This window comes from Acomys russatus, chromosome 5, assembly GCF_903995435.1.
Source record: "Acomys russatus chromosome 5, mAcoRus1.1, whole genome shotgun sequence".
NCBI classification, from domain to species: domain Eukaryota; kingdom Metazoa; phylum Chordata; class Mammalia; order Rodentia; family Muridae; genus Acomys; species Acomys russatus.
Genome location: NC_067141.1, coordinates 62,403,708 through 62,420,038, shown reverse-complemented (window position 1 = coordinate 62,420,038; position 16,331 = coordinate 62,403,708). Strand labels below are relative to the sequence as shown.

At 48.3% G+C, this 16,331-nt stretch overlaps 1 protein-coding gene across 2 annotated transcripts in view; it reads right to left on the bottom strand.

Moving 5' to 3' along the window:
• Nucleotides 1–3,741: 3,741 nt before the first annotated feature.
• The window catches only part of Cnnm1 (cyclin and CBS domain divalent metal cation transport mediator 1), a 52,517-nt gene continuing 39,927 nt past the window's right edge, over nt 3,742–16,331 (bottom strand). For both annotated transcript variants that reach the window (XM_051146603.1, XM_051146601.1), the window contains 5 exons: nt 14,194–14,357; nt 6,536–6,719; nt 6,235–6,384; nt 5,324–5,425; nt 3,742–4,069 (listed from right to left, as the gene is read on the bottom strand). In XM_051146603.1, coding sequence (XP_051002560.1) covers nt 3,990–4,069; nt 5,324–5,425; nt 6,235–6,384; nt 6,536–6,719; nt 14,194–14,357 — 680 coding nt within the window. In that variant the 3' untranslated portion in view covers nt 3,742–3,989. The remainder of the gene's footprint in view (nt 4,070–5,323; nt 5,426–6,234; nt 6,385–6,535; nt 6,720–14,193; nt 14,358–16,331) is intronic.

Below are 16,331 nucleotides of genomic sequence, written 5' to 3'. Positions count from 1 at the left end.
CATTTAGTTAAAAATCTTTTCCCGTGAGCCTGAATTTGGTCTACTTTCATTGTTCCCCATTGCTTTCTTTCAATCAGTCTGCTGGTCCTGAAACAGATGGCTTCCTACCACTTGAAACAGCAGTGGTGGTTCCTGGTTGGTTTTCCGGCGTGGAGCCGGGCTGCCCTTCTTCCCTGTGGCTGCATGGGCCCTTCCCTCTGGCTGGCACTCTCCCTGGAGGAGCCCAGGCTGGCAGAGCTGAGAAAGGTTACTAGATGTTAGCTTGCCGTCTCTTTGTTTCCACTTGTGCCCTTTATTAAAGTGTTTGCCCTTCTTATTTGAAGATGTTGCAGTGAGTAAAGGGGGAGGCAACCATGGTGGGCTGTTTCCTGTCACTCTCCCTAGGTGGGGCATAAGCCTCCATGGGGTCAGACTTGGTTGCTGAGAGCAAGAGAGTCTTGAGTTGGAAGGAGAGCTGCCTCAGCAGTTAAGATCGTTTGTTGCTCTTGCAGAGGGCTGGGGTTTGGTTCCCAGCACCCACATAGAGTCTCACAACTGCCTGCAATTCTAGTTCAAGGGGAGCCAACACCCACTTCTGCCTTCCAGTGGCACTTTTATAGACTAGGACATATACACAAATCTTTAAAAAACAAAAACAAAAGACCGTGATCACTGTGGCCCTCCAAAATGTAGTCCCCCTCAGTAAATTCTAACTAGGGTGTATGTAACTTTTCTTGTTTAGGGAAAGGTGATTTTTTTTTTCCCCTAAAGGAAGTGCTAAAACTATTTAAGGAAACAGCTTTAAGTCTCCATGCCAGTCCCAAAGTGCTAGAAATGCTTTTAGTATTAAAGAAAATGAAATGAAGCGGGAATCTGGCCTTGTGTGTTTGTATGTCTGGGTTAGTGTGTCCTGTACTGTGTCTGGACTCAGGATGTTTAGGGAAGGCTACAGGGCCTCTCAGACACGGGTACATGGCGGGCTTGAGGGGGAGTTTAGTGGCACAGGTTTGGTCAGTTCACAAACAGGACACTCAGACTTGCCAGTTCCTCGCAGAGCAACCTCAAATAAGTTACCCAACTGCTCAGGCTGGTAATTTCAGCACCTGTGAGGGGTGCTCATTGAGAAATGAGCTAATGTAATGGCTCCGTATTACAACACTTGGTAAGTAAAGCCTGGAGCAAAACAGTTGTTACCTTACTCGGGGATGGATAGACTCTATTGGGGCTCCAGAAAAGAACTTCAGTTGTTCTGGCATAACCCACTTTGTTTCCGTTACACACCCCACCAGCTGCTTGACTGTTCTGCCCCCTGGAGCTGCCTTACAGTGTGCCTGTGTCCTCAGGCCCACTCTCCTTTCCTGTCTCTAGCCTTTGCTTTAGAAGACTGCTGGAATTGTGCCATCTTGATTTTCCAGAGAGTCCAAAGAAGCCAGCAGGTGTGACCAGCAGACTCTCAGGGGCATATCTGGGTCTGGCCCCCAAGATCTAGAACTTTTCTCATGGTCCGCGTGGGCTCAGCTGCTGTCCGCCCCTCTCATTAACCCTCTTACTACCGCGTTGTCTCCATTTACACCCAGGTTTGTTTTACATCCCAGTTCTGCCGTTCATCCCTATAAAATCTCACCCATCTGGCCTCCCAAACTCAAGTACTCAGACTTTCCTGCAACCTTACCTCGGCCTCACACCTGCCTCCGGAGGAGTGTGCCCTTGCAGGCCGGGGGCCACAGGTGGGATGACATACCTGTGTGTGCACTGTCCAACACACATCTCAAACGAAACCACTTCAGAATGCTGAAATTCCATGGGCAAGTAAAGTGGCCGTAGTCCAGGAAACACATTTTTATTTTATTTTAAAAATTATTTACAATTTATTGAGCCTTCATAAATGCTTTATTTTAAAATCGGTTTTTAAAATTTATTTTAACCTGAAGAAAACTAGGCGGGGGGGGGGGGTCTGTTGGGAGCTAGGGAAAGGAGTGGTGGTGACAGGTCTCTTAGAAGTTCTGCAGAGGGAGGGGTGTAATGCAACAGTAGTGGCTTGAGCCTGGTGGCCTAAGGGTTAATGAGAGGGAAATTTGTTTGCTCAGCTCCCTTGCAGGTTCTTGTTCAAAACTTGTCACTTACTGGCCTAGGTCCAAAACACCAAGCACCGAGGGCTGGCACTGTCTATTCTGACTGGTAGGAGCAGGCAGGGAGTGTTGGCTATGGAGTTAGCTAGAACACATGCATGGTTGAGCCTCAGGCCAGCCAGGATAAGCAAGAGGCGGGTGAAGTCAGTGACACTCACAGAAGAGGCATCTCTGGCTCCACTCTTTCCTCCCGAGGTCCATGGCCCTCTTGGCAATACCTACTGTGGCTTGGTAGACAGTGGGCAAAAGAAACATGGAGTGTAGGTTATAACTATACTGTGTGGTATGCCAAGGATTTCGGAGGACCCTGTCTTGGTGGGTGCCAACCTACCCCCACTGACAAGAGTGCTTGACCATTTATAGTTCAACACTATTCTCAAAGTGTCCAATATTCACTCTGCATTGCAGAAACATTGGGCTAAAAGTTCCATTATTTAAAACTGTTAAAAAGCCTTTGTGGGTCTGGAAACTTTGAGAATACTAAGAAAGCTTCAAGTCTCTGGAAAACACACAAAAACACTAAGTTCTGACACTTTTAAGGGCTCTTTAGCCCTCTGGAGTCAAGCTACAGACTCCCCTGGGGTAATGGCCCCAAGTTAACAACCCCTGAGTTAAAGTTCCTGTGGGCAAGTCTTTTCCTTTGAGACACAAATCTCGTCCATCTGCCTGTGACTGAAGGGGGGAGGGGGGGAGGTTGTGGGGGAGTGGGAGTGAGGCAGCAAGGGAATGGTTTAGAGATTCAGCAGGCAGCACTGGCTCTCTGGATACTGACTGGAGGGGCGCAAGGATGGGGTGAGAAGTAAATCAGAACTCAAACTTGACTTTTAAAATATTTCCCTTAGGCTGGCTGTGTTTCCCAAAACCTACATAGTCTTAGGAGTAGATATGCATGGTCATTCTGCCATCTTGTGGTTATGATTGGAATTGCTCCTGCTCCAATATCCAGGACTAAAAAGCCCCTGGATCAGGTAGGTTAATGGAATACTTAGCTGACCAGCAAGAGATGTGGTAAGAGGTGGGAGGTGGGGGGTATGTGCAAAAGAAAGATGAGCGTTCAACATTCCTGTGTCAAGCACACTGGAGTCCCGTGACAGCACGGAGCATCCTTCCTGGCTGACCTGGGCACTCTTTGGTTTATCATGGCTACACACTCACTATCACAACTTACAATTTTTTATGTAAGTTTTTTTTTTCCTGCTTTGATTTTTTTACTTAAAACCTGAAGTTCTATGTCTGGCTCACAACTTTGTCTCTGTGTTCCCTGACCTCCCTCTTCCAAAGTAGGCTTCCTGAGAGATTAATTACAGTAAGCCCAAGCGGGACACATCCTCACTCAAGGCTTCCTCTCTTCCATTCCCCAGGCTGTGGAGAGCACCCGCTCACTGACAGTGGGTCCCACACTCTGAAGAATCCTTGTCCATCCTCACGCCTGCTCCTCTGGACTAACACACCTCTCTGCCCACGTCACCGGCTGAGCAAATGCTAAGCATGGACTATGGGAGGAAGGGTTGTTTTGTTCTGGAAGAAAGAGTGGTGAATTCCAGGACATGGGTCTCCTGTGGCCCAGGGACACTAAAGAATAAAGACTATCACTGGGGGGCCTCAGAATGGTGACCAACTTGGGGTCACCCCCCAGCCAGTCCTGGACTATCCTGCAGACAAGACCATTTCTAGCATCTTCCAATTACAGGCATCTCCTTCTGTGTCAGACTGGGGGCAACTGGTAAAACTTGCCAAACTGACTGCAAGGGGTGAAAGATGGAGGGTGGAGTGTTCTGTCACTGGTGGGAGGCCTTGGGGGATGGGGAAGCAAGTGATGGGAGGGTGGCTCTTCTCCCAAAGCCTCGGAATCTCACACCCAGCCAACGAGGTCTTCCCTCATCATGTGATCAGAGGTGTTAAATTGGAGTTATCCTCAGAGGCTCGCTCTCCATCTGCTGACTTCTTCCTTTTCCGGCCACCTGAAAAGCAGGTTGTCAGCATCCATCTGTAGCTCGGGAGGACATACATGCAGTCTCAGCAGTCTGGGGACTCTTCAACACAGACAAAGCCCTGCTTTGTGCAATGGAACCTGAGCACATTTACACCTTGAAGCACTTTCCCCAAAGAAGAACAGCTCTGAAAAGCCACAGTCTCGGGCACTAGCCTATGATAAAGGGCTCATGGAACGGATTGTGATAGGCCCTGAAATGCCTTCTTTCCCTTCCCCAGAAGGCCACAGCTCCAGGGACAGCCAGGCACCAGTCTTTGATGTCCCATGGGCCACAGCTGATGGCGAGAGTGGGGAGCCATTCCCAGGGGCTCAGGTTCAGAGCGTCTCCAGCCTCCTTTAGCCCAGGTGATGGTGACTGTATAAATGCCCTCAGAGAGGGAAGAAATACCATTTCCAGCTCTTGCAGCTTTTGGGAAGGGCATTTTCATCCCCCTGGCATTGACCTCTGTCAAAGGAGGACAGTCATCTCTCCTTTTTCTTGAAAGAATACTTATTTTAGCCGGGCATGGTAGTGCCCACCTGTAATCCCAGCACTTGGGAGGCAGAGGCAGGCGGATCGCTGTGAGTTCGAGGCCAGCCTGGTCTACAAAGTGAGTCCAGGACAGCCAAGGCTACACAGAGAAACCCTGTCTTGAAAAATAAAGCAAAAAAAAAAAAGAATGTTTAGTGTGTGTGTGTGTGTGTGTGTGTGTGTGTGTGTGTGTGTACGTACATGTATGTGTGGTTGTATGGGTGCCATGGTGTGCATATGAGGTCAGAAGACAACTGTGGGAGTCAGTTCTCTCCTCTCACCGTGTGGCTCCCAGGAATCAAAGTCAGGTCTTCAGGTTTGGCAGCAAGCCACCTTTACCGGTAGAGCCATCTTATTGGTCCCTGCTTTCCTTCCTTGAAGTCTCTTGGACATAGAGTTTTTCTTCAAAGGACTATATAGTAAATATTATGGGTTTTGCAGGCTTTAAGGTCTCTGTCATAATTGTCCAACCTTGCCATTGTGGTCACATATGACAAATGAGCTTATGACCCAAAGGTCATAAAAACAGGTGGAGGGAGGTCACAATTTGACCTCAAGACATGTCTGTAGACTCCTGACCTAGGAGATCACCAACGCAATGGGGCAGACCGGTACAGTATCACAGGTGTGGCCCTGGCTCAGGACCTTCCCCTGGGAGGAAGACCTAACATGCTTGGCGAGGAGTGCTGGTCTGGGAGAGAAGATACTTACTCAGGGTTCTCAGCAGCTTCTTGCCCATGGTCTCCTCAGAGTCGCTGCTGCAGGGGCTGGCCTCTGGGTCCAGGTGGATATTACAGCATTCGCTATCTGAAGCTGAAAGGAGAGCAGACTCAGGCCTCCAGCTGAGATGTCAGGATCAAGATTCTGAGTGATGCTTCTCTGAGTGACAGGGCCAAAGGGTGGGGCCTCTCAGTGATAATGTCAAACAGAGTGTGTGTGTGTGTGTTCCCTGAAAGGTGTTGCTTATTAGTTAGCAAGTGGCATTTTACTGCCACAAAAGGAGCAGGCAGACAACAGGAGCTGTAATCCAACAGTCTACTCAAAGTCAGAAAGAATTACATCTCCTCAAATACCATCTGGCAAGAGAGAGGGAGAAAATACTGTGTGTTCTACCTAGTATCTGTGCCAGACAAAAAGCACATCTAAGGCCATTTGATGTCACTTTCTTTTACCCATAAAATCAAGGGCTCAGCCACAACAGGGCACATGCCCCTGGCTTCTTAGAATCTCAGAGCCCAGAAAGGACCCAAGCCTCACCCCAATTGAGAACTGATCCTTGGAGGAAGGGTGGTATGTTGGAAACTGACCTGCACCAAAAACCCTGGAGTCCACATCTAACATGGTCTTTGGGTGTGGGCGAGCCATTTCCCCTCTGTCAGCCTCATGGGCCCTATATATGATAGGTGCTTGGTAAATGCCAGCCCCCCCACCGCGTGTATGTGACAGCGAGAGAGACAGAGAGAGACAGAGAGAGACAGACAGAGACAGAGACAGACAGAGATAGACAGACAGACAGACAGAGACAGGAGCTGGAGTCTCAGGGCTTCCTCAAGCCTGTTTGCTCTGAACCATGCTTGTCTAAGAGTGGTGATCTCCCCTGCTGCTCTGGACCCAGCCCTGACCTGCTCTTGTAGGAACAGCTGCAGGGGACAGCGAGAGTTGCTGCGTCTTGTGCTCTTCAAAGTTGGTCATTTCTTCCTGGGGGAAGGCTATCTCCTCCATCCTCAGGTATACCACCTCGCCAGGGCTTCTCAGACCATCTGAGCGGCTGCCTATGGAGGACAATGTATATATTACCTCTGGGCCTTGGAGGAGATCCGGGGCTCTGTGAGGCACAAGATGGCTGCTGGGGCAGAAGTGGAGGAGGACGGTAGGGCTGTCCTTATCCCACGGCAGCCTAACCCATCTACTAGACTGACTCACACGGCAAGCTGGTCCTGTTGCTCAGGAGCGTGAGGACCGGGTCATCCTTCGGAGTCTGGGGTGTGCCCCGGGTCGTGGGGGCCTTGGTGGAGTCCCCGTCAGTGAAGGCTTCCATGTCTGGGGATTGGGGCGAGCTGTCCATGTGGCAGGCTGTGAGTGCGTTCTGGTACTGCTGGCGTGTGATCTGGAAGGAAGTGGACAGCGGATCAGGGGAGCTCTGTTCACCCGGCCAGCTTTCCCGAGCTCACAAACAGCTCCGCTGGGCTGCTTCGGCACGCCTGCTCTGAGGCCTGCAGGCACGAAGCAGGAAGTCTATCCAAGCTGCACTCAGCCCCGCATCAGGACAACAGAGGGTCCTTTACTGGCTGGCAGCCAATCCCTACTATTCATTTTTTGTTGGTTTTAGACTTTGCAGTGCACTGAGAAGAACTGGCACGAACCTGCTCTGTGTCGCTGTAGCAAAATATCTGAGGCTTGTACTTTATATAGAAAAAAGGTTTATTTGGCTCAAGATCCTGGTGGCTCGCAAGTGTAAGCAGCATAGAGCTGGTGCTTGGTGAGAGCTTCCCTGGCTGTAGCACACGCTAGTGAGGCATAAAGGTAATTAGCTGACTGTAGCAAGGGGCTGAGCACACGGGCCAACCTGATTTCGTGAAAGCCAATCTAGTCCTGGGGAAAAAATATCCACTTCGAGGATGGAGCTCCCCATAACCTACTCACTTTCCACTAGGTTCTGCCTCTGGAAGATCCACCTCATGATGCTGTTATATTGGGGGACCTTGCTAACCTTGGGGTGGGGTGGGGGGGGGGACACACACTCAAACCATATCCAAACCAGAAGATACGGATCACGCAGAACTTTGGTTTTCATACCTCAGCGTCAGGGTTTGTTACAACAACGTTTCTGGGCCCAGTCCTGAACGTTGCCAATGCACTAGGTCAGGATTGGAAACAGAATTTGCATTTCTAGACAGTTCCATGTAAAGCTGGTGATACAGTGGCACATTGGGACCCACTGTCTGAGTCCTGCTCAGTGTCAGCTCCTTCCCTGGGATGCGTTCTAAGGACACAGCATCCTAAGGACACCACAGCATCCTAAGGACACCACAGCATCTTAAGGACACAGCATCCTAAGGACACAACATCTAAGGACACAGCATCCTAAGGACACAACATCTAAGGACACAACATCTAAGGACACAGCATCCTAAGGACACAGCATCCTAAGGACACAGCATCTAAGGACACAGCATCCTAAGGACACAGCATCTTTTAAAAAATATTTTATTAATTTAGTCATATTACATCTCAGTTGTTATCCTATCCCTTGTATCCTCCCTCCTTCCCGCTTTCCCCCTACTCCCTTCCTCTATGTTTGTGACTGAGGGGGGCCTCCTCCCCCTGTATATGCTCATAGGGTATCAAGTCTCTTCTTGGTAGGCTGCTATCCTTCCTTTGAGTACCACCAGGCCTCCCCATCAAGAGGACATCGTCAAAAATGGGGCACCAGAGTTCATGTGAAAGTCAGTCCCCACTCTCCACTCAACAGTGGAGAATGTCCTGTCCATCAGCTAGATCTGGGTATGGGTTCTAAGTTTACTTCCCATATAGGACACAGCATCTTAAGGACACAGCACCCTAAGGACATAGCAGCCTAAGGACACAGCATCACTGTGCTTGCAACCAGCTTCCGTAGTTTTCAGGTGAGAATTACTCCTTGTGCTTTACAAAGTGAGAATGTGGGTCTCAATCACCGTCTGCCCAAAGCTTCAAGGGACTCAAGGCTCTTGCTGAGAACACCTCATGCCCCAGCGCCTGCTTTCCCTCACTGACAAGGCTGAAGTTAAGTTCCAAAAAGGACAGGTAAGTTTCCTGCATGGTACTTGATAAGCCCAGGAAAGCAGCTGGCCCTCCCATAGCCGTGTTCTTTGAAGAATTATTGTCATCTTATTTGTTCTTCAATTTTAATTTATGTGGTGTCTGTGTGTGGGTCTGTGTATGCCGTGTGTGTGTGTGTGTGTGTGTGTGTGTGTGTGTGTGTGTGTATGTGTGTGTGTGTGTATGTACATCTGCAGAGGTCAGAAGAGGGTGCTGTAGTTGTGGGTAGTCCTGAGCTGTTTCCACAAGGGGGCTGGGAACCAGGTCCACTGGAAGAGCAGTACGTGGTCTCAACTGCCAAGCCATCGCTGGAACCCCCTGCCGTGTTCTTTATAGTATTAACTTAGATTTGTCTTCTACTTTAGCTGAATAAGGCAAAAGGATCCTTTACCCAGAGACTACAGCAGGCTACTTGCTACCTGCTCAGCACTCTTGGCTCAAGTCTTGGTTTTGCCACTTTTGAGCCAGTAGCACTAGCCCCTCCGAATTTGTAAAGCACGCCTAGAGAAACTTCTTACACTCACCCTAACATGCCTGTCAAGCTGACTTCGTAACAGGCACACATTTCAAAGATTAAGAGTCAAACTCACCATCTTATTTCTTCTACATTGTCTATGACATGCTGTGAGGGGCAGTGGCCCTCTGCCCCTAGAGTCATCGTGACTGGTGCTGCTCAGAAGTCAAACTTGGTAGAGCAAATCCTTCAGTAAGAAAGCACAGGCAGCGTGGACAGTGGGAAGAGCCAGGTGCCAGCTAATGAATGGATAAGGAAGATGTCCTGACTGTGGAAATGGAAACCAAGTCAACCTCTCCAAGTGTCACAGCGCAGCAAGAGAAACCCCAACTAAGATGTCTGCTGAAAAGAAGATTCAGACAGCTACAGCTAGACTGGACATTAGGAGAGCACAGTGGTATGTGTGTTGGGGGAACAGATGGCCCTGGGTATAGGGGAGAGTTTGGGGGAGGGTCTGCATGTCAGTGGGTAGCTGTAGAAAAGGGAAGGTGCCATCGATTGTTACCTCTTTATGCTCTCACAGACTTGCTTTCACACAGTTCTAAGAACAAATATTTTAAACTTTAAAGTACTGCTGTGCTAATGCATGACCTTAAAACAACGACAACAACAACAACTGTTGACATAAGGGGCTAGAGAGATGGCTTAGTGGTTAGGAGCACTTGTTTTTGCAGAGGACCTGTGTTCGATTCCTAGGAATACACACGGCAGGTATATATGTGAGCAAAATACTCACACACATGAAATAAAACTCAATACAAAAATTACAGAATGATAAACTGTTGACATAAGCTCTGCTCTGAAAAATGGACTCAGGTTCAGTTATCCCTGTTCATCATTTCTCTCCCTTTGGACAAGTTTTGTTGTTAGTGCTGGGGCAGTAGAGGGCTGCACTTGCCAGGCACATGCAGTACTGCTGAGTCACACTCCCAGCCCTGAGGAGGCTCAACTTACTATGCTACTGTTAAATAGAAAGATTGCCTAGAGGTTAAAGAAAACAGAAACAAGCCAACTAGAGCTACATTGTGACACCTGTCTCCAACAAAAAAAACAAACAACAAAAGAGAAACAGGTGAAACATAGCCTTAATGGTCAATAGCTCTCAGGGCTACTAGCCCAGAACTGGGGCTGCTAGACTCACTGCACTAAACCTGCTGGCCTTCCAAACCCATTTGTGGGAGTGTCTCATGTGACACGTAATCTCCCTCTGGTTCCCTCCCAATTTTTAAAGGTCCAGATATTCTCCAGACAATATGGTGCTTGAAAAATGCAACATAGTTTAGTGGCCTGGGGGGGGGGGGCACATAGTTTAGTGACCTGAAAAAAAAGTCACATAGTTTAGTGGTCAGAAAAATGCCACATAGTTTAATGGCCTGCACTGGTCATTGCTGTTTAACTTATCTTTCTCCTCTTAACTGATTTTTAGTTTAAAATTTTTTGTTTAATGTGTCTACATGTTTTGCCTGCATGTACGTTTGTGCAGTATGTCTGGTGCCCATGGAGGTCAGAAGAGGGCATTAGCTTCCCCGGAAGAGGAGTTACACACGATTGTGAGCTGTCATGTGGGTTCCTGGAATCAGAACCAGGTCCTCTGGAAGAACAGCCAGTGCTCTTAAGCACTGAGCCACCGCTCCAGCCCCCATGTTTGTAATCTTATATTCAAATATATTTAACACATTACACAGTACTCAAAGAACATTGTTAATGCTCAAGAAATACCCACTTGTTGGATGACGGAGCTAAGTAAACTAAATTTCAAAAGACAACTTTTTTCTTTATTCTTCCCCCCCTCCGGCCCCCTTTCTCTGCTGAAGTGGAACAATAGCTTAGCAATAGCTTGAGCTTAGATTGTCTTTCGCACTTGGGCCAGTTCATAATCTAAGCATGTCCTAAATTATTATCTTGAAACTAACAAAATGTAAGATTTCCCTTTTGGGCATCTTGACTTCGCAGCCAACGCAGCCAGAATTTAACCTTTAGGCTAGTGGATGTCTCTTGCCATTTTATGAACTTAAGACTTAGGGATGGCTTACTAGCTTTCAAAACAGGACCCTGCAATTAGGGATTTCACCACTAGATGGTGATAGCGATCTTGGTCAAAGTTACATAACCCACATTGTAATTGTCTGCCAAACAGTCTTAGCTTAACAATGATACCTACAGAAAAGACAGATAAATAAACAAAGAAAGAAAGAAACAAATCACAAGGATTCTTTGGGTACTTCATTATAATGTAAAACCTTACCCAGGAATCTATAAGATGTGCCTTTCTAGCTCACTTTAAACTTGAAATCATATTACTCTTGAACCTAATAATTTGGGAACTTTAATTTATTGGACAAGGACGTCACTGAGGACCTTTTCTGCAGCCAGCAGCTGGGGGCTGGGACTGTGAAAGCACCTTTCCATGCAGTGCTCCCTTTAGGTCCCCAGGCTCAGTGGTAGAGCACTTGCCTGAAGTTTCAGTCCTTAGCACTACAAAATAAAATAAAAAACACAGAGAGAGACTCTCCTGGTTAAAGAGAAGGTCAGAGCTGGGGGAGGAGTCTGGGGGAAGTTGCCTCAGCAAGGACCCGAGCATCTCCTGCACGGGGAGGAGGTGATTCCTAACACGTTTGTCTTGAATTTGAAAAGTGCCCCTCGATAGGACTAACAGTCTTCTGGAGCCACTGGTTTAAGGAAAGTTTGACAAATGCTTTAATGAGCCATCCTTCTCAATTTTAAACTCAATTTAGGTGGAAAAAAAGAGACTATGGTATATCCCTGCAGCTTGGACCAGAACAGGGTCCTCTGGTGTGACAAAAAGAACATGTCATTCCCAGTTCTCCTGCGAATTGTCCTTAGATTCAGGTTCCAGCCACCACTGTCTCAGGTTGGGAAAGAGCTTGCCTTGTCATTTGTGGAAAGTTACCTTTCATTAGCTCCAGGGGTGGGGCAAGTTTTAGGAAAACCTTTACAAATGTCCTCTGTCGGAGGTGGTCATCTCAGAACATTCCCGAAGAGCTGACAAACCCACATCCCACTGTCCTATCCAGCCTATTCAAGACAAGGGACGTTCCTCTAGCCCCCAGCTGCCCAGCTCATAGGTAAAGAATTCACTCCAAAGTAGCAAACAGAACTGTTCACTGATTTACTTTCCTTTCTTCCTTCCTGAACTCACAGAGATCTGCCTGCCTCTACCTCCCGAGTGCTGGATTAAAGGTGTGTGCCATCACACCTGGCTCTGTTCACTGATTTTTTTTGAACTTCAGCCCAAAACAAAAAACTAAACCAAACCTAAACAAAAAGCGGTGCCATGTGGCCCCCGAATCACACTACATCCTGACATCTAATCTCTGTGGAGATGGTATGCAGGAGGGGGCTTTGGGAACCAGGATGCTATGGCTTCTCTTCCATGGGGGTTGCTTTTTTCTTTGCTATCTAATGTCAGAGGACCTGAGGGCCATGAGGAAGTGGGCCCTCAACACACACTGGATCTACTGGCCCCTGTCCTTGGACCTCTCAGGCTATAGCAGTGTAAACTGTGCATATTCTATGGTAATCTGTGACATTAGCCTGAACTGACTTAGGTGAAAAGGAAGACCCAAGAAAAAACAAAATTAGCACTGCGCCCCTCCCCCCCAACATTTTAAAATTGAGAAGAGTGGCCAATTAGAGTGTTAGTCAAACTCTCTTCAAGCCTGTGGCTTCAAAAAACTTCTAGTCCTACTTAACATTTTTTCCCCATTGCTGGGGCAATGCACTAAAAATAGAACCCAAATTCCATATGCCTCCCCAGAGGGCCCAGGGGTTCTGTTTTTGATGCTCTGTTCCCATCTCACACCAGTGCCCGCCTCTGCTCTTCACAGGCCAGTGCCCAGACACCCCCACTGCCGCCGTGGTTTCTATTCTGAGCTTTCTCCCTCCCTCAGTTGTCAGTTCTCAGCAAGCGTCCTTTCCTCAGCCCACTCAGATGGCCACTTCAAGAGTAGCCAGCTCTGCCTAACCTGTTTATGCCATGGCTCTGTCATCACACTTGGCTTTGCCGGGGTTGTGAGACATGGGCTTGTTAGATGCCCAGTCATACCTGTGCTCAGCTAGTCCACGGTTGCTTCTCCCTGGGCTAACTTTCCGCAGCTCTCCCTGAAGTTCAGTGATCCCAGGGCTTGGGCTTCAGAAGCAGACTAGTGTCAGCTTTGAAGCTCATTTTCTAGCCAGATGAGCTTGCGCTCAAGCCTCAACTTCCAGTTTGCACCGTGGGAAAGACACTAGCATCGCCTCAGAGGGGGGTGAGATGAACATGCGATTCGGACAAGGACTCAGTAAAGCCCCTTGCAAAGTGCCTCCCCTCCACCAGCAATCCTTGTCCTGCCCCACCTGGCAAGTTCTGCCCCTTTTGCTGGTAACGGGCATCACAAAAAGTCTCTGCAGAGGCCTGGCACATAAAACCAGCCAGCACACCCCAGAGTTATCAGTGTTCTGGGCAGAAGGAGATGAAGGGGGCGGGGGGGCGGTGTGATTTCAGTGGCTGGTCCAGTTACCACGTCTACTTGCTGGATGGTCCATTGGACTGTGGAAAATGGGGCTCTGGCTAAGGTCTCAGAGCCAAGTTTATAATTGTTTGCTGGATGTCAGGAAATAAAATATAATAAACCCCGGTAAAGTAAGAGAAAGGGAGAAAACTTAAAAGACTTGTGTGCACTGCAACCTTAAGGAAAGAATGAGTCCAGCTTTTCTTCCGAAGCACTGGCCACTGAGTGTGGCTGCCTCTGCACAGTGCACTCTCAGAGTGGCTCTTCGGTGACCCACTTTACTATTATGGCTTAGAAATACTATCATATAAGTCAATATACTATCGTAGAAGATCACCATGGCTTTTCTATATGCTTGGCTTTTTTATTCCTTGCCAACTGACCTTGGAAGAAATGGATAAAATCACTCTGGTGCCAATGGCAGGGGTCCGAAAGAGCCAGTTGTGCCAGAAACATATCTCAGGCCAGCTCATCTCCCTTTAATGTGTGCCTTAGTTTCTCCACGTGAAATGAAGGAGTCAGGAGTCTTGACTGTGACAAATGATTAACAGCGACAACAATAACAAGTTCTTACAGTCAGGTGTACCAGAGGCGGGGCTTTGTGCAGCCAGTGCGGGACCCTCACCGGCACGATATGGGACAGGGGAAGGGATGTGTATTATGCCGAAGGAGAACGGTCTCCCCACCCTCACCCCCTCTCCACATCCCCCTCAACCCCCCCCCTCCCCCACTAGCTGCCCTCCTGGAGGACTTACCTTCACAAACTGCACATCGCTGAGGATGTGAACCGAGTAGTCGGGTGTATAGAGGTTGTTGCTGCTGCTGTACAGCTGCGTGTTGCTCCCGCCAAAGTCACTGCGCTCTCGGTTTGGAGACTCCGAGCGATTCAACCCGCTGCAGCGAGAAGGGGACCGGTTTACTGCAGATGGTGAGTGAGGAAGAGGGAGGGGAACGAGAGGAGAGACAAGGAATGGCAGGTGGGAAGACACAGGAAGGATGAGAGGAAGGAGGAAGAGAGAGAAAGGCGCTGTTTACAGAGGTCCCGTGGCACTACCAGGCAGTGGTGGTACTGCAAGGACAGGAGGCCACACCCCACTAGAGCCCAAGAAGGGAGTGGCTTGTTGGTGTTGTCCCCTGTGAAGCATCTCCTGAACCCAGGAGGAAACCAGAGTGCTTGTTTTCCCTAGATGGTGGGCAGAGATAGGAGGCTGTTGGCTATCATCTTTAAGTTAGGTGCAGGAGGACCCCCAAATATTCAAGGTTAGTGCTGTGTACACAGTGCACAGTAGAGTCCCCTCCGCTGGGACAAGGCACTGCATATAATGCTACAACACACCCTTTTAGGAAGACCAAGGCCTTAGGTTTGTCTTCCAAAAGCACCTGCCACTTCACCACAGCCGTATTTTAGTGGGGCTAACTTGACCTGTCTCAGCATTGGCAGGCCTTGGGTCGGGAATGTAAATGGAAGCCCGTGAGCCATAAGAGTAGATAGTTGCAAGTTGTGCAGCATGCTCGTATGCCATTAAAGTTTTATCCTTGTCTTTCATAGCTGTTTATACCAATCTACGAGACAAGGCTCAACTCCTTGAGCTTTGTGGCAGAAACAGCGTTGAGTGGGGTGAGCCAGGCTCTGGTCCTGGTGCTTCACACCTAGTACCTCTCAGATGTTTGGTTGTGGGACTCTAGGACTCTGTGTGTCTGAGATGTGGGCTCGGGGCAGGTATGGCCCCCTGGCTGTGATTTGAATGTCTTGCCTCATCTAGAGGGCGGCACTGAGGAAAGCCACCGTGGTCCTTGAAAGTGTGAGTCACAGAAAGGCTCATTCCGGCATAAATGCGGCCTGAAATAATCCACAGACTTTCTGCCAAAGACATAAACATCTCCATAGCTTCTTTAAATTCAGTGAAGATTGTGCCATTTGGTTTTGAAATGGACAGTGATCTAGCTTCCTTAGGACCAATAGGGACCAGGAAGGCAGACAGTGACCCTAAGCATTGTCTTGACCATGGGACAAGCCTAATGAGAGAATGCAAAAACCTTTGTCACCCCTGTTTTCCAACTGAAGCCACTCTGCACATCTTCCCAAGAGGCTAAGGAGGTGCTGGCTTCTCGCTTAGCTCTACTTCAGAGACCTCAACTGAAGACTCAAAAATCTTCAAAGTTCTATCAGGGTAGAAACTTAGGGACTTAATTTTGCCCTTTGAGATGGTGCTCATGTCAATCGAGATGTCTGATTACCACCCACTAGAGTGAGCCAGAGAGTCTCACGGCCTGGCTGTTTGCCAAGCTGTTCTAGCACAGCAGAAATATTAAAGTAAACATAGGTCGAATCACGCTCTCTCTAGAACCACAAGAACCATCCATCGCTTTCATGTGATTATAGAACCGAGGATCCCACTTCATCTTACACATCTCTGCAAATGCCATTTACTTCTTTCCAGCTATTTACCCCCAGGAGCCTGGGATCAGCGGTGAGTCCCCTGCTCCCTTGGGACCACATCAAGACCTGCCATTGGCTCTAACCCAAAGGGCTCTCTGTTTTCCTTTTCTCATAAATCAAGGACAGTTACCATCACCTTTGCTTGGGTCGCAGTCTGGTCTCCTTACTTCTAATCTCACACAGCAGCCTCTCAACTGTGGGGTGCATTCCAGCAGATGCCTGACACTCCAGTGGTACAAATGCAATTTATACGCTGTGTTCGCCCAACACGTGTATGATGAAGTTTAACTTACAACTTACAGTAAGAGGTCATTTATCACTATGTATTAAGTAATGAAATAGAATTATAATATGCATTATAAGAAAAGTTGTTTATACATCAGGAATTCCCCATGTCCTAAAATTGCAATTTAATACTTATGGATCTTGATTATTGTGGGCAATTGAAATCAC